This window comes from Oncorhynchus mykiss, chromosome 19, assembly GCF_057628025.1.
Source record: "Oncorhynchus mykiss isolate SJ-2025 chromosome 19, ASM5762802v1, whole genome shotgun sequence".
Lineage (NCBI taxonomy): Eukaryota > Metazoa > Chordata > Actinopteri > Salmoniformes > Salmonidae > Oncorhynchus > Oncorhynchus mykiss.
The window spans coordinates 74,438,621-74,461,749 of NC_143040.1; the positions used below are offsets into that span (position 1 = coordinate 74,438,621).

A 23,129-nucleotide genomic window follows, 5' to 3' on the forward strand; every position below is an offset into this window, starting at 1 on the left:
TTTGTTGCGGAATAGAAAGCCGACTCTTGATTTGATTTTCGATTGGAGATGTTTGATATGGGTCTGGAAGGAGAGTTTAGAGTCTAGCCAGACACCTAGGTACTTATAGATGTCCACATATTCAAGGTCGGAACCATCCAGGGTGGTGATGCTGGTCAGGCGTGCGGGTGCAGGCAGCGAACGGTTGAAAAGCATGCATTTGGTTTTACTAGCGTTTAAGAGCAGTTGGAGGCCACGGAAGGAGTGCTGTATGGCATTGAAGCTCGTTTGGAGGTTAGATAGCACAGTGTCCAAGGACGGGCCGGAAGTATATAGAATGGTGTCGTCTGCGTAGAGGTGGATCAGGGAATCGCCCGCAGCATGAGAAACATCATTGATATATACAGAGAAAAGAGTCGGCCCGAGAATTGAACCCTGTGGCACCCCAATAGAGACTGCCAGAGGACCGGACAGCATGCCCTCCGATTTGACACACTGAACTCTGTCTGCAAAGTAATTGGTGAACCAGGCAAGGCAGTCATCCGAAAACCGAGGCTACTGAGTCTGCCGATAAGAATACGGTGATTGACAGAGTCGAAAGCCTTGGCAAGGTCTATGAAGACGGCTGCACAGTACTGTCTTTTATCGATGGCGGTTATGATATCGTTTAGTACCTTGAGCGTGGCTGAGGTACACCCGTGACCGGCTCGGAAACCAGATTGCACAGCGGAGAAGGTACGGTGGGATTCAAGATGGTCAGTGACCTGTTTGTTGACTTGGCTTTCGAAGACCTTAGATAGGCAGGGCAGGATGGATATAGGTCTGTAACAGTTTGGGTCCAGGGTGTCGCCCCCTTTGAAGAGGGGGATGACTGCGGCAGCTTTCCAATCCTTGGGGATCTCAGACGATATGAAAGAGAGGTTGAACAGGCTGGTAATAGGGGTTGCGACAATGGCGGCGGATAGTTTCAGGAATAGAGGGTCCAGATTGTCCAGCCCAGCTGATTTGTACGGGTCCAGGTTTTGCAGCTCTTTCAGGACATCTGCTATCTGGATTTGGGTAAAGGAGAACCTGGAGAGGCTTGGGCGAGTAGCTGCGGGGGGGGGGGAGCTGTTGTCCGAGGTTGGAGTAGCCAGGCGGAAGGCATGGCCAGCCGTTGAGAAATGCTTGTTGAAGTTTTCGATAATCATGGATTTATCGGTGGTGACCATGTTACCTAGTCTCAGTGCAGTGGGCAGCTGGGAGGAGGTGCTCTTGTTCTCCATGGACTTCACAGTGTCCCAGAACTTTTTGGAGTTGGAGCTACAGGATGCAAACTTCTGCCTGAAGAAGTTGGCTTTAGCTTTCCTGACTGACTGTGTGTATTGGTTCCTGACTTCCCTGAACAGTTGCATATCGCGGGGACTATTCGATGTTAGCGCAGTCCGCCACAGGATGTTTTTGTGCTGGTCGAGGGCAGTCAGGTCTGGAGTGAACCAGGGGCTATATCTGTTCTTAGTTCTGCATTTTTTGAACGGAGCATGCTTATCTAAAATGGTGAGGAAGTTACTTTTAAAGAAAGACCAGGCATCCTCAACTGACGGGATGAGGTCAATGTCCTTCCAGGATACCCGGGCCAGGTCGATTAGAAAGGCCTGCTCACAGAAGTGTTTTAGGGAGCGTTTGACAGTGATGAGGGGTGGTCGTTTGACTGCGGCTCCGTAGCGGATACAGGCAATGAGGCAGTGATCGCTGAGATCCTGGTTGTAGACAGCGGAGGTGTATTTGGAGGGCCAGTTGGTCAGGATGACGTCAATGAGGGTGCCCTTGTTTACAGAGTTAGGGTTGTACCTGGTGGGTTCCTTGATGATTTGAGTGAGATTGAGGGCATCTAGCTTAGATTGTAGGACTGCCGGGGTGTTAAGCATATCCCAGTTTAGGTCACCTAACAGAACAAACTCTGAAGCTAGATGGGGGGCGATCAATTCACAAATGGTGTCCAGGGCACAGCTGGGAGCTGAGGGGGGTCGGTAGCAGGCGGCAACAGTGAGAGACTTATTTCTGGAGAGAGTAATTTTCAAAATTAGTAGTTCGAACTGTTTGGGTATGGACCTGGAGAGTATGACATTACTTTGCAGGCTATCTCTGCAGTAGACTGCAACTCCTCCCCCTTTGGCAGTTCTATCTTGACGGAAGATGTTATAGTTGGGTATGGAAATCTCAGAATTTTTGGTGGCCTTCCTGAGCCAGGATTCAGACACGGCAAGGACATCAGGGTTAGCAGAGTGTGCTAGAGCAGTGAGTAAGACACACTTAGGGAGGAGGCTTCTGATGTTGACATGCATGAAACCAAGGCTTTTTCGATCACAGAAGTCAACAAATGAGGGTGCCTGGGGACATGCAGGGCCTGGGTTTACCTCCACATCACCCGCGGAACAGAGAAGGAGTAGTATGAGGGTGCGGCTGAAGGCTATCAAAACTGGTCGCCTAGGGCGTTGGGGACAGAGAATAAGAGGAGCAGGTTTCTGGGCATGGTAGAATATATTCAGGGCATAATGCGCAGACAGGGGTATGGTGGGGTGCGGGTACAGCGGAGGTAAGCCCAGGCACTGGGTGATGATGAGAGAGGTTGTATCTCTGGACATGCTGGTTGTAATGGGTGAGGTCACCGCATGTGTGGGGGGTGGGACAAAGGAGGTATCAGGGGTATAAAGAGTGGAACTAGGGGCTCCATTGTAAACTAAAACAATGATAACTAACCTGCACAACAGTATACAAGGCATATTGACATTTGAGAGAGACATACAGCAAGGCATACAGTAATCACAGGTGTTGAATTGGGAGAGCTAGCTAAAACAGTAGGTGAGACAACAACAGCTAATCAGCTAGCACAACAACAGCAGGTAGAATGGCGATTGATTAGGCAGAGAGGGTCGGATTAACTACACACAGAGCCTAAATGCGGCTGGGGCCGACAGATAAAACATAAACAAGCAGAATGGATTACCGTGAATTAATGGACAGTCCAGCATGCATCAGCTATGTAGCCAAGTGATCAGTGTCCAAGGGGCAGCGGTGGATGGGGCAGGGAAGCTGGACTGGCGAGTGTTATCCAGGTTAGAAAACTAACAATGACTAAATAGCTTGTAGCCAGTTAGCTGGTTAGCTTCTGAAGGTTCTTGAGTGTGTTCTAAAAGTGTAAAGATAATAGCGGTTCCGTATCACATTGGGTGAGGCAGGTTACCGGAAGGTATAAACAAATAAAAAATCCAAAAGGGATAGAAAGTAAATATGGGTTCAGTGAGTGTTTGGGACGCGGCGATTCAGATGGTTAGCAGGCCTGTGCTAACAAGCTAACAGTTAGTAGACGGTGCTAAACACGGTAGCAGTTAGCGGACCGGGCTAAACAAGCTAGCAGTTAGCAGGCCGAATTTGCAAGCAAGGAGATAGCAAGGGCTAGAGAGTTAGCCTTTGGGGACGTCGCGATGGGGGGAGTCTGTTTATTCCTCTTCATGCGGTGACATCAATGGACCGGTCGTGGGTCTGGATATTGTAGCCCAGGAGCTCAAAATGTTCCGTTTGCGATGGGAATCCGGGGGTGAAAAATAAAAATAAAATAATAGATAGGTCCGTTATGCTCTGGTTAGAGTCGCGTTGTTCGAACTGGCGAGAGCTTTCCGAGCTAAAGGTTAGCTGATGACCGGTTAGCTGACCGGTTAGCTGAAGACCGCTAGCAATGTTTTGCTGAAGCTGGTAGTTAGTTTGCTAGTTGGCTAGCTTCAGTTGAGGGGTTCCAGATCCGAAGTAAATATAAATACTTTAGGAAAAAAAGCTACGTTGGGTGAGGCGGGTTGCAGGAGAGTATTTAGAAGAAGTTGAGGTTCAGCAAAAAGTTTTAAAGATATGTGAAGAAAACGAAACGAAAACAAACGATATATACAAGGAACACGACAACACGTCCTACTGCTACGCCATCTTGGAACTAAGGTCAGGGATATCTGATCTGAGAGTATAGGTCAGGGCTATCTGATCTGAGAGTATAGGTCAGGGGTATCTGATCTGAGAGTATAGGTCAGGGATATCTGATCTGAGAGTATAGGTCAGGGGTATCTGATCTGAGAGTATAGCTCAGGGCTATCTGATCTGAGAGTATAGGTCAGGGCTATCTGATCTGAGAGTATAGGTCAGGGCTATCTGATCTGAGAGTATAGGTCAGGGGTATCTGATCTGAGAGTATAGGTCAGGGGTATCTGATCTGAGATTAGAGGTCATCGGTATCTGATCTGAGAGTATAGGTCAGGGGTGTCTGATCTGAGAGTATAGGTCAGGGGTATCTGATTTGAGAGTATAGGTCAGGGATATCTGATCTGAGAGTATAGGTCAGGGGTATCTGATCTGAGAGTATAGGTCAGGGGTATCTGATCTGAGAGTATAGGTCAGGGGTATCTGATCTGAGAGTGTAGGTCAGGGCTATCTGATCTGAGAGTATAGGTCAGGGCTATCTGATCTGAGAGTATAGGTCAGGGGTATCTGATCTGACAGTATAGGTCAGGGGTATCTGATCTGAGAGTATAGGTCAGGGATATCTGATCTGAGAGTATAGGTCAGGGGTATCTGATCTGAGAGTATAGGTCAGGGGTATCTGATCTGAGAGTATAGGTCAGGGGTATCTGATATGAGAGTATAGGTCAGGGGTATCTGATCTGAGAGTATAGGTCAGGGGTATCTGATCTGAGAGTATAGGTCAGGGGTATCTGATCTGAGAGTATAGGTCAGGGCTATCTGATCTGAGAGTATAGGTCAGGGGTATCTGATCTGACAGTATAGGTCAGGGCTATCTGATCTGACAGTATAGGTCAGGGCTATCTGATCTGAGAGTATAGGTCAGGGCTATCTGATCTGAGAGTATAGGTCAGGGCTATCTGATCTGAGAGTATAGGTCAGGGATATCTGATCTGAGAGTATAGGTCAGGGGTATCTGATCTGAGAGTATAGGTCAGGGCTATCTGATCTGAGAGTATAGGTCAGGGGTATCTGATCTGACAGTATAGGTCAGGGATATCTGATCTGAGAGTATAGGTCAGGGCTATCTGATCTGAGAGTATAGGTCAGGGGTATCTGATCTGAGAGTATAGGTCAGGGGTATCTGATCTGAGAGTATAGGTCAGGGCTATCTGATCTGAGAGTATAGGTCAGGGGTATCTGATCTGAGAGTATAGGTCAGGGGTATCTGATCTGAGAGTATAGGTCAGGGATATCTGATCTGAGAGTATAGGTCAGGGGTATCTGATCTGAGAGTATAGGTCAGGGGTATCTGATCTGAGAGTATAGGTCAGGGCTATCTGATCTGAGAGTATAGGTCAGGGCTATCTGATCTGAGAGTATAGGTCAGGGCTATCTGATCTGAGAGTATAGGTCAGGGGTATCTGATCTGAGAGTATAGGTCAGGGGTATCTGATCTGAGAGTATAGGTCAGGGCTATCTGATCTGAGAGTATAGGTCAGGGGTATCTGATCTGATAGTATAGGTCAGGGGTATCTGATCTGAGAGTATAGGTCAGGGATATCTGATCTGAGAGTATAGGTCAGGGGTATCTGATCTGAGAGTATAGCTCAGGGCTATCTGATCTGAGAGTATAGGTCAGGGCTATCTGATCTGAGAGTATAGGTCAGGGCTATCTGATCTGAGAGTATAGGTCAGGGGTATCTGATCTGAGAGTATAGGTCAGGGGTATCTGATCTGAGATTAGAGGTCATCGGTATCTGATCTGAGAGTATAGGTCAGGGGTGTCTGATCTGAGAGTATAGGTCAGGGGTATCTGATTTGAGAGTATAGGTCAGGGATATCTGATCTGAGAGTATAGGTCAGGGGTATCTGATCTGAGAGTATAGTTCAAGGGTATCTGATCTGAGAGTATAGGTCAGGGGTATCTGATCTGACAGTATAGGTCAGGGGTATCTGATCTGAGAGTATAGGTCAGGGGTATCTGATCTGAGAGTATAGGTCAGGGGTATCTGATCTGAGAGTATAGGTCAGGACTATCTGATCTGAGAGTATAGGTCAGGGGTATCTGATCTGAGAGTATAGGTCAGGGGTATCTGATCTGAGAGTATAGGTCAGGGGTATCTGATCTGAGAGTATTGGTCAGGGATATCTGATCTGAGAGTATAGGTCAGGGCTATCTGATCTGAGAGTATAGGTCAGGGGTATCTGATCTGAGAGTATAGGTCAGGGCTATCTGATCTGAGAGTATAGGTCAGGGCTATCTGATCTGAGAGTATAGGTCAGGGGTATCTGATCTGAGAGTATAGGTCAGGGGTATCTGATCTGAGAGTATAGGTCAGGGCTATCTGATCTGAGAGTATAGGTCAGGGGTATCTGATCTGAGAGTATAGGTCAGGGGTATCTGATCTGAGAGTATAGGTCAGGGGTATCTGATCTGAGAGTATAGGTCAGGGATATCTGATCTGAGAGTATAGGTCAGGGGTATCTGATCTGAGAGTATAGCTCAGGGCTATCTGATCTGAGAGTATAGGTCAGGGCTATCTGATCTGAGAGTATAGGTCAGGGGTATCTGATCTGACAGTATAGGTCAGGGGTATCTGATCTGAGAGTATAGGTCAGGGATATCTGATCTGAGAGTATAGGTCAGGGGTATCTGATCTGAGAGTATAGGTCAGGGGTATCTGATCTGAGAGTATAGGTCAGGGGTATCTGATATGAGAGTATAGGTCAGGGGTATCTGATCTGAGAGTATAGGTCAGGGTTATCTGATCTGAGAGTATAGGTCAGGGGTATCTGATCTGAGAGTATAGGTCAGGGCTATCTGATCTGAGAGTATAGGTCAGGGGTATCTGATCTGACAGTATAGGTCAGGGCTATCTGATCTGAGAGTATAGGTCAGGGGTATCTGATCTGACAGTATAGGTCAGGGCTATCTGATCTGAGAGTATAGGTCAGGGCTATCTGATCTGAGAGTATAGGTCAGGGCAATCTGATCTGAGAGTATATGTCAGGGATATCTGATCTGAGAGTATAGGTCAGGGGTATCTGATCTGACAGTATAGGTCAGGGATATCTGATATGAGAGTATAGGTCAGGGGTATCTGATTTGACAGTATAGGTCAGGGATATCTGATATGAGAGTATAGGTCAGGGATATCTGATCTGAGCGTATAGGTCAGGGATATCTGATATGAGAGTATAGGTCAGGGGTATCTGATCTGACAGTATAGGTCAGGGGTATCTGATATGAGAGTATAGGTCAGGGGTATCTGATCTGAGAGTATATGTCAGGGGTATCTGATATGAGAGTATAGGTCAGGGGTATCTGATCTGAGAGTATAGGTCAGGGGTATCTGATCTGAGAGTATAGGTCAGGGGTATCCGATCTGAGAGTATAGGTCAGGGGTATCTGATCTGACAGTATAGGTCAGGGGTATCTGATCTGAGAGTATAGGTCAGGGGTATCTGATCTGAGAGTATAGGTCAGGGGTATCTGATCTGAGAGTATAGGTCAGGGGTATCTGATCTGAGAGTTATAGGTCAGGGGTATCTGATCTGAGAGTATAGGTCAGGGGTATCTGATCTGAGAGTATAGGTCAGGGGTATCTGATCTGAGAGTATAGGTCAGGGGTATCTGATCTGAGAGTATAGGTCAGGGGTATCTGATCTGACAGTATAGGTCAGGGGTATCTGATCTGAGAGTATAGGTCAGGGGTATCTGATCTGAGAGTATAGGTCAGGGGTATCTGATCTGAGAGTATAGGTCAGGGGTATCTGATCTGAGAGTATAGGTCAGGGGTATCTATGAGATTTCTGTAAAAACAAAACAAAGATAAAGCATTGTGTTCCTATTTTTTTATTATTAATCTCAGGCTGTTGGCGGTAGGTGCACCTGATTCAGCTGCCCTGTGTGCCGGGTAGGCGAACTGTTGCTATTTGGAACCATTTCATGTGTCTGAATGTACAAATTCTGCATTCCCGGTGGGCCCAGAGGGCAAATCAAGTGCACTATAGGCCTACCGCTGGCTAAGATGTCCGTGTCTGCAGTAACGTAACAGGCTTAAACGAAAGCTATATCAAAGTTGATACTGTGATACTGTTCAAAACGTTTAAAACCACGACTAGAGAGAGACTGTCAACGACTACAGCACAGTGCTGCTGTTTCTAAATGTTTAAAACCATCACTAGAGAGAGACTGTCAACGACTACAGCACAGCGCTGCTGTTTCTAAACGTTTAAAACCATCACTAGAGAGACTGTCAACGAAAGTAATGTAATGTTAAAGGTAAGGTAAAGGTAATGTATTGTTAATGATAATGTATTCTTAACGGTAATGTAAAGGTAATGTATTGGTATAGGTAATGTAGTGGTAAATGTAATGTAAAGGTAATGTATTGGTATAGGTAATGTAGTGGTAAATGTAAGGTAAATGTAATGTATTCTTAATGGTAAGGTAAAGGTAATGTATTGTTAAAGGTAATGTATTCTTAACGGTAAGGTAAAGGTAATGTATTGTTAAAGGTAATGTATTCTTAACGGTAAGGTAAAGGTAATGTATTGTTAAATGTAAGGTAATGGTACGGTAAATGTAATGTATTGTAAAAGGTAATGTATTGTTCAATGTAATGTATTGTTAAAGGTATATGTAAAGGTAATGTATTGGTATAGGTAATGTATTGTTAAATGTAAGGTAAAGGTAATGTATTGGTATAGGTAATGTATTGTTAAATGTAAGGTAAAGGTAATGTATTCTTAACGGTAAGGTAAAGGTAATGTATTGGTATAGGTAATGTAGTGGTAAATGTAAGGTAAATGTAATGTATTCTTAATGGTAAGGTAAAGGTCATGTATTGTTAAAGGTAATGTATTCTTAATGGTAAGGTAAAGGTAATGTATTGTTAAAGGTAATGTATTCTTAACGGTAATGCAAAGGTAATGTATTGTTAAAGGTAATGTATTCTTAACGGTAAGGTAAAGGTAATGTATTGTTAAATGTAAGGTAACGGTAATGTATTCTTAACGGTAAGGTAAAGGTAATGTATTGGTATAGGTAATGTAGTGGTAAATGTAAGGTAAATGTAATGTATTCTTAACGGTAAGGTAAAGGTAATGTATTGTTAAATGTAAGGTAAAGGTAATGCATGGTTAAAGGTAATGTAATGTTAAGGTAATGCATGGTTAAAGGTAATGTAATGTTAGGGGAATGTAAAACTACTTATTATACCGTAAATACTCCCAACTGTTATAATATATTTTATTTTATTGAAAATAATTGGCGGACCACCTGCAGCACCCCTGCGGACCACAGGTTGGAAACCACTGCGCTAGATGACTAGGTTGCCATAGTTACCCGTGACAGGCGTGCCAGACCCAGGAGTGGCGTCCAGCCTTGGGCCTGAAGTCGGCCCGTCCGATGTTGTGGATCTGAGAGGAGAACCGTAGCAGGCGGCGGTGTCCGTAGGGCCAGTTAGCACTAGCAGCAGACTTAGACAGACAGTTCTCCTCCGCTGCGCAGTACAGCATGTGGAGCGGGCGGTCCTCAATGTACACGGACTGCTGGACCAGGGGAGCATTCAGGACCAGGTCAGACGCAGCTGGGAGGAGAGAGGAGGAGAGGAGGAGGAGGGGGAGGAGGAGAGAGGAGGAGAGGAGGAGGAGAGAGGAGGAGAGGAGAAGGAGAGGAGGAGAGGAGGAGGAGAGAGGAGGAGAGAGGAGGAGAGGAGGAGGAGAGACGAGGAGAGGAGGAGGAGGGGAGGAGGAGGGGGAGGAGGAGAGAGGAGGAGGGGGAGGAGGAGAGAGGAGGAGGGGGAGGAGGAGAGAGGAGGAGAGGAGGAGGAGAGAGGAGGAGGAGAGAGGAGGAGAGGAGGAGGGGGAGGAGGAGAGAGGAGGAGAGGAGGAGGAGAGAGGAGGAGAGAGGAGGGGAGGAGGAACGGTCAAACTGTCAACATGTACTGAGCAGTAGTTTCCATTGCCATTTGTTTTATGTTGGCTGTTTAGAACAGTGGGGTCAGTTTAGCTAAACCCAGGGTGCATCAGAGTGGGGTCAGTTTAACTAAACCCAGGGTGTGTCAGAGTGGGGTCAGTTTAACTAAACCCAGGGTGTGTCAGAGTGGGGTCAGTTTAGCTAAACCCAGGGTGCATCAGAGTGGGGTCAGTTTAACTAAACCCAGGGTGTGTCAGAGTGGGGTCAGTTTAACTAAACCCAGGGTGCGTCAGAGTGGGGTCAGTTTAACTAAACCCAGGGTGTGTCAGAGTGGGGTCAGTTTAACTAAACCCAGGGTCAGTTCAGGGTGGGGTCAGTTTAGCTAAACCCAGGGTGCGTCAGAGTGGGGTCAGTTTAACTAAACCCAGGGTGTGTCAGAGTGGGGTCAGTTTAACTAAACCCAGGGTGTGTCAGAGTGGGGTCAGTTTAACTAAACCCAGGGTGCGTCAGAGTGGGGTCAGTTTAGCTATTTGCGTTGCGCATTGCTATTTGCCGGGCGCGTTGCTATTTGCCGTGCGCGTTGCTATTTGCCGTGTGCGTTGCTATTTGTCGTGCTCGTTGCCATTTGTCGTGCGCGTTGCTATTTGTCGTGCGCGTTGCTATTTGTCGTGCGCGTTGCTATTTGTCGTGCGCGTTGCTATTTGCAGCGATCGTTGCTATTTGCCGCGCTCGTTGCTATTTGTCGTGCGCGTTGCTATTTGCCGTGCGCGTTGCTATTTGCCGTGTGCGTTGCTATTTGTCGTGCTCGTTGCTATTTGTCGTGCGCGTTGCTATTTGTCGTGCTCGTTGCTATTTGTCGTGCTCGTTGCTATTTGTCGTGCGCGTTGCTATTTGTCGTGCGCGTTGCTATTTGTCGTGCGCGTTGCTATTTGCAGCGATCGTTGCTATTTGCCGCGCTCGTTGCTATTTGTCGTGCTCGTTGCTATTTGCCGTGCGCGTTGCTATTTGTCGTGCGCGTTGCTATTTGTCGCGCTCGTTGCTATTTGTCGTGCTCGTTGCTATTTGCCGTGCGCGTTGCTATTTGTCGTGCGCGTTGCTATTTGTCGCGCTCGTTGCTATTTGCAGCGATCGTTGCTATTTGTCGTGCACGTTGCTATTTGTCGTGCTCGTTGCTATTTGTCGTGCTCGTTGCTATTTGTCGTGCTCGTTGCTATTTGTCGTGCTCGTTGCTATTTGTCGTGCGCGTTGCTATTTGCCGTGCGCGTTGCTATTTGCCGTGCGCATTGCCCAAAATGCGAGCTTAAAACAATCCACATTAAAAAAATGATCCTCTGTTGCCAAATCATGCTATCTGGTACAGTATTTTGAATGATTTTATTTATGTATGTATGTACGAGTAATTATATAGCTAATTTTGGCTAATTGAATTCAATTTACTTTAGGGGAAGCTTATCTTCCTATTGGACGCGCTGCCTACGCCGACATCAATGTGAAAGTAACTGATGCATAAAACATCTGGTGACACTGCCTGTAGTAATGTGTGGATCTCTTTATTAGTGAAGTACCAGTCATGTTGTTGCTCTGTCATGTAGACAGGGCTCTAACTCATCTAGCTCCACAATGTGATAGGGTGCAGGCCAGGCAGCAGGCTGTTAGCCAGCTTAGTGTCTGCAACTAGCACAGTCAGTGTAGTCAGCTCAGCTATCCCCATTGAGACCGTGTCTGTGCCTCGATCTAAGTTGGGAAAAACTAAACATGGCGGTGTTCGCCTTAGCAATCTCACTGGGATAAAGACCTCCTCTTTTCCTGTCATTATTGAAAGAGATTGTGATACCTCACATCTCAAAATAGGGCAACTTAATGTTAGATCCCTCACTTCCAAGGCAGTTATAGTCAATGAACTAATCACTGATCATAATATTGATGTGATTAGCCTGACTGAAACATGGCTTAAACCTGATTAATTTACTGTGTTAAATGAGGCTTCTCCTCCTGGTTACATTAGTGACCATATCCCCCGCGCATCCCGCAAAGGTGGAGGTGTTGCTAACATTTACGATACCAAATTTCAATTTACAAAAAAGAAAATGACTGCGTTTTCGTCTTTTGAGCTTCTAGTCATGAAATCTATGCAGCTCAACTCAATCACTTTTTATAGCTACTGTTTACAGGCCTCCTGGGCCCTATACAGCGTTCCTAACTGAGTTCCCTGAATTCCTATCGGACCTTGTAGTCATAGCAGATAATATTCTAATTTTTGGTGACTTTAATATTCACACGGAAAAGTCCACAGACCCACTCCAAAAGGCTTTCGGAGCCATCATCGACTAAGTGGGTTTTGTCCAACATGTCTCTGGACCCACTCACTGTCACAGTCATACTCTGGACCTAGTTTTGTCCCGTGGAATAAATATTGTGGATCTTAATGTTTTTCCTCATAATCCTGGACTATCGGACCACTATTTTATTACGTTTGCAATCGCAACAAATAATCTGCTCAGACCCTAACCAAGGATAATCAAAAGCTGTGCTATAAATTCTCAGACATCCCAAAGATTCCTAGATGCCCTTCCAGACTCCCTCCAGCTACCCACGGAGGTCAGAGGACAAAAATCAGTTAACCATCTAACGGGGGATCTAAATGTAACCTTGTGTAATACCCAGGATGCAGCCTGACCCCTAAAAACAAAAAACATTTGTCATAGCCTGGTTCCTCTCTAGGTTTCTTCCTTTCTAAGGAGTTTTTCCTAGCCACCGTGCTTCTACATCTGCATTGCTTGCTGTTTGGGGTTTTAGGCTGGGTTTCTGTACAGCACGTTGAGATATCAGCTGATGTAAAAAGGGCTTTATAAATACGTTTGATTAATTGATTGACATTAGAACTCATGCATTATATAATTCACTGTTGTATTTCCACTTTTTCAGAATTAAACACACTCTTGGTTAAAACAATTGCCAAGCAATACCTTAAAATGCCTTAGCCCATTGACTGTGCCGTGCCATTCCTGCTCTATCTGAATCAGGGTTATTAAACCACCTCAATCTGTCGTCCGTGCCCTTACAAACACCTGGAACACATGGAGCTAAGAAGCCCTGAAGAATATCCAGCCCAACAGGTCCTTCAGGAACTCACTCTCTGAGCAGATGACCCCAGCAGAGAACTTGGCAGCAGTCTTCTGACAGCTGACAGTCCTGTGATGCTGGCAGTGGCTCAGAGACATCTCGTTTCCTATACAAAGGGAAGGGGATGTTATTAGACACTTTTCTGAAATTTACCAGTAAACTAATCTGATTTTTTTTGTAATTTTCAAGGATTTTAAGGAATTTTCATAACATGTAAACTATATAAATGCGTTTTTTTGTTTAATATTTGGTAAATTACCAGGAGTTCCACAACCCTACCTGTACATTTCACTCCACTCATCACCATCTCGGTCACGTTACTACTGTCCCAGTACCATGTTTCCTTGGCAACAGGGGAAACACAAACAAATAGCAGGAGGTTATCATCAAACCTTGATTTATCCAGGAAGTCCCATTGAGACCTATTTTACAAGGGACACTTGGCAATAGGTTATGATAATAATAATAATAATTGATTGGAGTGCTTTTCATGTAGCTCAAAGAGCTTTATGTAGTAATGGGAAAACCTCTTCCTCTACCAATGTGTAGCACCCATCTGAAAGGTGCCAAAACGATCACCACACACCAGCTATCTTGGTGGAGAGGTGAGGGGTGATACGATCACCACACACCAGCTATCTTGGTGGAGACGTGAGGGGTGAAACGATCACCACACACCAGCTATCTTGGTGGAGAGGTGAAGGGTGAAACGATCACCACACACCAGCTATCTTGGTGGAGACGTGAGGAGTGAAACGATCACCACACACCAGCTATCTTGGTGGAGAGGTGAGGAGTGAAACGATCACCACACACCAGCTATCTTGGTGGAGAGGTGAGGGGTGAAACGATCACCACACACCAGATATCTTGGTGGAGAGGTGAGGAGTGAAACGATCACCACACACCAGCTATCTTGGTGGAGAGGTGAGGAGTGAAACGATCACCACACACCAGCTATCTTGGTGGAGAGGTGAGGGGTGAAACGATCACCACACACCAGCTATCTTGGTGGAGAGGTGAGGAGTGAAACGATCACCACACACCAGCTATCTTGGTGGAGAGGTGAGGAGTGAAACGATCACCACACACCAGCTATCTTGGTGGAGACGTGAGGGGTGAAACGATCACCACACACCAGCTATCTTGGTGGAGAGGTGAGGAGTGAAACGATCACCACACACCAGCTATCTTGGTGGAGAGGTGAGGGGTGAAACGATCACCACACACCAGCTATCTTGGTGGAGAGGTGAAGGGTGAAACGATCACCACACACCAGCTATCTTGGTGGAGAGGTGAGGAGTGAAACGATCACCACACACCAGCTATCTTGGTGGAGAGGTGAGGGGTGAAACGATCACCACACACCAGATATCTTGGTGGAGAGGTGAGGAGTGAAACGATCACCACACACCAGCTATCTTGGTGGAGAGGTGAGGAGTGAAACGATCACCACACACCAGCTATCTTGGTGGAGAGGTGAGGGGTGAAACGATCACCACACACCAGCTATCTTGGTGGAGAGGTGAGGAGTGAAACGATCACCACACACCAGCTATCTTGGTGGAGAGGTGAGGAGTGAAACGATCACCACACACCAGCTATCTTGGTGGAGACGTGAGGGGTGAAACGATCACCACACACCAGCTATCTTGGTGGAGAGGTGAGGAGTGAAACGATCACCACACACCAGCTATCTTGGTGGAGAGGTGAGGGGTGAAACGATCACCACACACCAGCTATCTTGGTGGAGAGGTGAAGGGTGAAACGATCACCACACACCAGCTATCTTGGTGGAGAGGTGAGGAGTGAAACGATCACCACACACCAGCTATCTTGGTGGAGAGATGAGGAGTGAAACGATCACCACATACCAGCTATCTTGGTGGAGAGGTGAGGGGTGAAACGATCACCACACACCAGCTATCTTGGTGGAGAGGTGAGGGGTGAAACGATCACCACACACCAGCTATCTTGGTGGAGAGGTGAGGGGTGAAACGATCACCACACACCAGCTATCTTGGTGGAGAGGTGAGGGGTGAAACGATCACCACACACCAGCTATCTTGGTGGAGAGGTGAGGGGTGAAACGATCACCACACACCAGCTATCTTGGTGGAGAGGTGAGGAGTGAAACGATCACCACACACCAGCTATCTTGGTGGAGAGGTGAGGGGTGAAACGATCACCACACACCAGCTATCTTGGTGGAGAGGTGAGGGGTGAAACGATCACCACATACCAGCTATCTTGGTGGAGAGGTGAGGGGTGAAACGATCACCACACACCAGCTATCTTGGTGGAGAGGTGAGGGGTGAAACGATCACCACACACCAGCTATCTTGGTGGAGAGGTGAGGGGTGAAACGATCACCACACACCAGCTATCTTGGTGGAGAGGTGAGGAGTGAAACGATCACCACACACCAGCTATCTTGGTGGAGAGGTGAGGGGTGATATGTCAAATAGGTTAGCATAGCTAGGTTTCCATCAAATTGGCAACACATTTTCACATGAATATTCTAAAGTCTGCATGAAAACAATATTCTCATTTTACCCCAAGAGTTGTGTTTCCATCAAATTGGCTTGTTGGGGATAAAAGGCTGTGTGTGATGACGTAGTGCACATAAAAATCCCGTTTGCGGTTAAATTCCCATGTCCCAAGTTAAATAGGTTTCCATCTCATTTTAAACTCTACTGATGGTTTTGTCTACAGCGAATGTCACCTCTGGTCTTGACACTGGCGCTCTATGATGACATCACTGGCTCTCTAGTCAGATACAGGGGGGTATAGTCTACATGATGACATCACTGGTGCTCTAGTCAGATACAGGGGAGTATAGTCTTCATGATGACATCACTGGTGCACAAGTCAGAAACAGGGGGGGTATAGTCTACATGATGACATCACTGGTGCTCTAGTCAGATACAGGGGGGTATAGTCTACATGATGACATCACTGGTGCTCTAGTCAGATACAGGGGGGTATAGTCTACATGATGACATCACTGGTGCTCTAGTCAGATACAGGGGGGTATAGTCTTCATGATGACATCACTGGTGCTCTAGTCAGATACAGGGGGGGTATAGTCTACATGATGACATCACTGGTGCTCTAGTCAGATACAGGGGGGTATAGTCTACATGATGACATCACTGGTGCTCTAGTCAGATACAGGGGGGTATAGTCTACATGATGACATCACTAGTGCTCTAGTCAGATACAGGGGGGTATAGTCTTCATGATGACATCACTGGTGCTCTAGTCAGATACAGGGGGGGTATAGTCTACATGATGACATCACTGATGCTCTAGTCAGATGCAGGGGGGTATAGTCTACATGATGACATCACTGGTGCTCTAGTCAGAAACAGGGGGGGTATAGTCTACATGATGACATCACTGGTGCTCTAGTCAGAAACAGGGGGGGTATAATCTACATGATGACATCACTGGTGCTCTAGTCAGACACAGGGGGGTATAGTCTACATGATGACATCACTGGTGCTCTAGTCAGAAACAGGGGGGGTATAATCTACATGATGACATCACTGGTGCTCTAGTCAGAAACAGGGGGGGTATAGTCTACATGATGACATCACTGGTGCTCTAGTCAGAAACAGGGGGGGTATAATCTACATGACATCACTGGTGCTCTAGTCAGACACAGGGGGGTATAGTCTACATGATGACATCACTGTGCTCTATGATGACATCACTGGCGCTCTTGTCAGATACGTTGGGGTAACCTACATGATGACATCACTGGCGCTCTAGTCAGATACAGTGCTGGTAGCCTACCTACATGATGACATCACTGGCGCTCTATGATGACATCACTGGCGCTCTAGTCAGATACAGTGTGTGGAGCCTACCTATATGATGACATCACTGACGCTCTATACTACCTATCCCAGCTCTATAGTACCTGTCCCAACTCTACACTACCTGTCCCGGCTCTATACTACCTGTCCCATCTCTATACGACCTGTCCCAGCTCTATACTACCTGTCCCTGCTCTATTCTACCTGTCCCAGCTCTATACTACCTGTCCCAGCTCTATACGACCTGTCCCAGCTCTATACGACCTGTCCCAGCTCTATACTACCTGTCCCAGCTCTATAGTACAGTATCATACTTCCAACACACATCATACTGTGAAGGAATTGATTTCTGCTTCTCCCAGTCTTACTCACAGTGATGGCATGCATGGAGTATCCCAGGCCTAGCTGTCTGCAGACTACCATGGCCTCTTTAGTGGTCCAGCTGGCAGAACACACCGTGCCCCACCGCGCCCCCACCTGAACCTCCACACGGCCCTCATAGTACGTCCTGCCTCCCACGATACGCACCTGTAAAGGGGCCCTAGGGGAAGTCAGTGAGAGGGCACCTCCTGTCTCAACTCCAGTCCTGGAATAACCCCAACAGTACTGGTTGTTGCTGTAGCCTCGGACCACCTGATTAAACTAGTAAGTTAATCATCAAGCCCTTGACTAGTTGAATCAGAGGTGTTTGTTCGGGATAGTCGAGGACTGGAGATGAGAAACACTGCTGTAGCCCGTCTGTGCTTCCTCCAAAGTCTAGTCTGTGCACAGTCCTGAGGGTCAGGGGTTTGCTGATGCAGCAGCAGCTGTGGGGTTTGTTCATAGACTCACAGAATAACATGTCAGGGTGAACATGTCAGGGTGAACATGTCAGGGTGAACATGTCAGGGTGAACATGTCAAGGTGAACATGTCAGGGTGAACATGTCAAGGTGAACATGTCAGGGTGAGTCATGGAGCGGGGAGCCACATTGGTTCCTTCTTGGTGGGTTGGGAGAACCAATGAGATGTCGCTACCTGGCATGTTATGGTTGGCTGTTATGGTTAACACTCTCGTGATGAGGTAGCCTGAGAGGTTAACACTCTCGTGATGAGGTAGCCTGAGAGGTTAACATTTTCGTGATGAGGTAGCCTGAGAGGTTAACACTCTCGTGATGAGGTAGCCTGAGAGGTTAACAATCTCGTGATGAGGTAGCCTGAGAGGTTAACACTCTCGTGATGAGGTAGCCTGAGAGGTTAACACTCTCGTGATGAGGTAGCCTGAGAGGTTAACAATCTCGTGATGAGGTAGCCTGAGAGGTTAACACTCTCGTGATGAGTTAGCCTGAGAGGTTAACACTCTCGTGATGAGGTAGACTGAGAGGTTAACACTCTCGTGATGAGGTAGCCTGAGAGAGGAGTCCAAATGTCACCCATGTTTAAGACGGTTCTCCAACCATGAGGATATCGTCTTGGTCCAGTTTTTAAGACTAGTGGTATTCAAACGTTTTCAGCGGGGACCCAGAATTTCATGGAACCCCATTATTTCTACAGTTATTTTTCCGCACCCCAAATCTACTGAAACAACCTTCAAATCGGTACATTTGGATTTTTACGTCGACAAATAAACCTTTTTATCAAAAAGAAAAACAAACCAATAAATATATTTACTCAATAAAGTTGTATCTTTCAAAATATCTTTCTCAAAAACATTTGTATATTGTTCCTTACAATAATATGTACTCTTATAAAAGGTATTATATATATATATATATATATATATATATACTAAACTAAAATATAAACATGTAATGTGTTGGTCGCATGTTTTATTCGCACAAAAAGCTTATTTCTCTCAAATTTTGTGCAGAAATGTGTTTACATCCCTGTTAGTGAACCTTTCACCTTTGCCAAGATAAGCCAGCCACCAGGTGTGGCATATCAAGAAGCTAATTGAACAGCATGATCATTACAGAGGTGCCCCTTGTGCTGGGGACAATAAAAGGTCACTCTAAAATGTGCAGTTTTGTCACACAACACAATGTCACAGATGTCTCAAGTTTTGAGGGAGTGTGCAACTGGTGTGCTGACTGCAGGAATGTCCACCAGAAGTGTAGTTTTAGAGAATTTGGCGGTACGTTCAACCGGCCTCACAACCGCAGACCACATGTAACCACCCAGGACCTCAACATCCGGCTTCTTCACCTGCGGGATCGTCTTAGACCAGCCAGCCGGACAGCTGATAAAACTGAGGAGTATTTCTGTCTGTAATGAAGCCCTTTAGTGGGGAAAAACTCAGCCGACTTTGAATACCACTGTTTGAGACAGAGGTTTGAGGTTTGAGACAGAGGTCCCTAGACATGAGGTCCCTAGCCATGAGGTCCCTAGCCATGAGGTCCCTAGCCATGAGATCCCTAGCCATGAGATCCCTAGCCATGAGGTCCCTAGCCATGAGATCCCTAGCCATGAGATCCCTAGCCATGAGGTCCCTAGCCATGAGATCCCTAGCCATGAGATCCCTAGCCATGAGGTCCCTAGCCATGAGATCCCTAGCCAGAGGTCCCTAGCCATGAGATCCCTAGCCATGAGGTCCCTAGCCATGAGATCCCTAGCCATGAGATCCCTAGCCAGAGATCCCTAGCCATGAGATCTGCGGAACAAATCCGAGGTTGGAGATTCATGGTAATTGTAGTCCATGGTTATAACCTGGTTTAAGCATGTTCTATTAGCACTGTACAAGCTGTTAGCTTGGTTAATACACCTACTTGCAGGCCGTGGTTAGCGTAGCCTAGCCCCAGCTGTCTGCAGGCCACCATGGCCTCCTTGGTGCCCCAGGCCCCTCCACATATCAGGCCCCAGCTCCTGGTCCCGTTAGCCTCTGTGCTCAGCACCTCCACCCGCCCCTCATACCGCGTACGGCCCCCTGTCAGGCGGATCTGTGGTTGGGCAGACGGGTTAGGAAGCGGAGGGCAGGGGGAGTGTGTGGATTGGGGTTAGTATGGGCGATTACGGTCTGGCTGAACACAGGGCGTTTATCCAGACATACAGCACTTTGATTCAATCAGTTCTGCCTTAACCCTTCGATAACCGACAACTGCATAGCAGTTTCATTGTTTTTATTTAGGCGATGTCGGAACTACGTTAAATCAGCAAGCAGTTCCCGGCGTTATCCCTATTGCGGACGTTGCCATTGGATGTTGCCATTGGATGTTGCCATTGGACGTTGCCATTGGATGTTGCCATTGGATTAGTAATAATCCCACATAGCCTTCATACAATTTAGAACAGTGGAATGTTGTAAGCTTTAACACAGTTCCACCTCTGTCACAGCAATGCAGGAGTCAGCTACAGTGCCTTGCGAAAGTATTCGGCCCCCTTGAACTTTGCGACCTTTTGCCACATTTCAGGCTTCAAACATAAAGATATAAAACTGTATTTTTTTGTGAAGAATCAACAACAAGTGGGACACAATCATGAAGTGGAATGACATTTATTGGATATTTCAAACTTTTTTAACAAATCAAAAACTGAAAAATTGGGCGTGCAAAATTATTCAGCCCCCTTAAGTTAATACTTTGTAGCGCCACCTTTTGCTGCGATTACAGCTGTAAGTCGCTTGGGGTATGTCTCTATCAGTTTTGCACATCGAGAGACTGACATTTTTTCCCATTCCTCCTTGCAAAACAGCTCGAGCTCAGTGAGGTTGGATGGAGAGCATTTGTGAACAGCAGTTTTCAGTTCTTTCCACAGATTCTCGATTGGATTCAGGTCTGGACTTTGACTTGGCCATTCTAACACCTGGATATGTTTATTTTTGAACCATTCCATTGTAGATTTTGCTTTATGTTTTGGATCATTGTCTTGTTGGAAGACAAATCTCCGTCCCAGTCTCAGGTCTTTTGCAGACTCCATCAGGTTTTCTTCCAGAATGGTCCTGTATTTGGCTCCATCCATCTTCCCATCAATTTTAACCATCTTCCCTGTCCCTGCTGAAGAAAAGCAGGCCCAAACTATGATGCTGCCACCACCATGTTTGACAGTGGGGATGGTGTGTTCAGGGTGATGAGCTGTGTTGCTTTTACGCCAAACATAACGTTTTGCATTGTTGCCAAAAAGTTCAATTTTGGTTTCATCTGACCAGAGCACCTTCTTCCACATGTTTGGTGTGTCTCCCAGGTGGCTTGTGGCAAACTTTAAACAACACTTTTTATGGATATCTTTAAGAAATGGCTTTCTTCTTGCCACTCTTCCATAAAGGCCAGATTTGTGAAATATACGACTGATTGTTGTCCTATGGACAGAGTCTCCCACCTCAGCTGTAGATCTCTGCAGTTCATCCAGAGTGATCATGGGCCTCTTGGCTGCATCTCTGATCAGTCTTCTCCTTGTATGAGCTGAAAGTTTAGAGGGACGGCCAGGTCTTGGTAGATTTGCAGTGGTCTGATACTCCTTCCATTTCAATATTATCGCTTGCACAGTGCTCCTTGGGATGTTTAAAGCTTGGGAAATCTTTTTGTATCCAAATCCGGCTTTAAACTTCTTCACAACAGTATCTCGGACCTGCCTGGTGTGTTCCTTGTTCTTCATGATGCTCTCTGCGCTTTTAACGGACCTCTGAGACTATCACAGTGCAGGTGCATTTATACGGAGACTTGATTACACACAGGTGGATTGTATTTATCATCATTAGTCATTTAGGTCAACATTGGATCATTCAGAGATCCTCACTGAACTTCTGGAGAGAGTTTGCTGCACTGAAAGTAAAGGGGCTGAATAATTTTGCACGCCCAATTTTTCAGTTTTTGATTTGTTAAAAAAGTTTGAAATATCCAATAAATGTCGTTCCACTTCATGATTGTGTCCCACTTGTTGATTCTTCACAAAAAAATACAGTTTTATATCTTCATGTTTGAAGCCTGAAATATGGCAAAAGGTCGCAAAGTTCAAGGGGGCCGAATACTTTCGCAAGGCACTGTATCTGTTAAGGCTTGATCTGATTGAATCTCTGCCATCCAAATGGCACCCTATTCCCTATATAATGTACTACTTTTTACCAGGGCCCATAGGGCTTTGATCAAAAGTAGTGCACTTTGTAGGGATTAGGGTGCATTTGTGATGGATACTTTGATTTATGGGTTAAAGGCATGTGTTTGATGAGAGTAAAGGACGTCATTACACACATCACATAGTCAGGATGCATCCAGGTTTACGTCTCTCATCACAATACTACTAACATTGTATTGAACATTACTGAGGCAAACACTCCTGCTCGATCAGGAATCTATTACCAATGTCAACACGTCATTGATCAATAAACAGTTTAAGATTCACAGTAAACAATATATCCCCCTCTTTGCTAAACTAAATTGCTTGACTAAACTTTTACTTAGTTTGTTCTCTATGATCATATTAACATCATTTTATCAGTAAAACAGGATATGACAATGACTGCAATGAATAGAATAGAACATAATAGAATAGAACAGAATAGAACAGAATAGATCAGAACATAATAGAATAGAACAGAATAGAACAGAATAGAATAGAACAGAACATAACAGAATAAATAAGAACATAATAGAATAGAATAGAACAAAATAGAATAGAACATAATAGAACAGAACATAATAGAACAGAATGGAATAAAACAGAATAGAACAGAACATTATAGAACAGAACAGAATATAACATAATAGAACAGAACAGAACTGAACAGAACATAATAGAACAGAATAGAACAGAATGGAATAAAACAGAACAGAACATAATAGAACAGAACATAATAGAACAGAACAGAACATAATAGAACAGAACAGAACATAATAGAACAGAATAGAACAGAATGGAATAAAACAGAACAGAACATAGTAGAACAGAACATAATAGAATAGAACAGAACATAATAGAACAGAACATAGTAGAACAGAACATAATAGAATAGAACATAATAGAATAGAACAGAACATAATAGAATAGAACATAATAGAACAGAACATAATAGAACAGAACATAATAGAATATAACATAATAGAATAGAACAGAACATAATATAATAGAACATAATAGAATAGAACAGAATAGAACATAACATAATAGAACAGAACATAATAGAATAGAACATAGTAGAATAGAACATAATAGAACAGAACATAGTAGAACAGAACATAGTAGAACAGAACATAATAGAACAGAACATAGTAGAACAGAACATAATAGAATAGAACATAATAGAATAGAACATAACATAATAGAATAGAACAGAACAGAATAGAACATAATAGAATAGAATAGAACATAGTAGAACAGAACATAGTAGAA

General features: G+C 45.3%; 1 protein-coding gene across 3 annotated transcripts in view; it reads right to left on the reverse strand.

Annotated features, from left to right (window-relative positions):
* LOC110498419 (lysyl oxidase homolog 3B) overlaps window positions 1–23,129 on the reverse strand; it is a 118,549-nt gene that overhangs the window by 46,619 nt on the left and 48,801 nt on the right. For 2 of the 3 annotated variants that reach the window (XM_090211731.1, XM_090211733.1), the window contains 4 exons: window positions 19,577–19,747; window positions 13,289–13,352; window positions 13,020–13,115; window positions 9,314–9,557 (listed from right to left, as the gene is read on the reverse strand). In XM_090211731.1, coding sequence (XP_090067857.1) covers window positions 9,314–9,557; window positions 13,020–13,115; window positions 13,289–13,352; window positions 19,577–19,747 — 575 coding nt within the window. Of the gene's footprint in view, window positions 1–9,313; window positions 9,558–13,019; window positions 13,116–13,288; window positions 13,353–17,205; window positions 17,362–19,576; window positions 19,748–23,129 lie in introns of all 3 variants that reach the window. The other variant, XM_090211732.1, reaches the window with a different exon arrangement.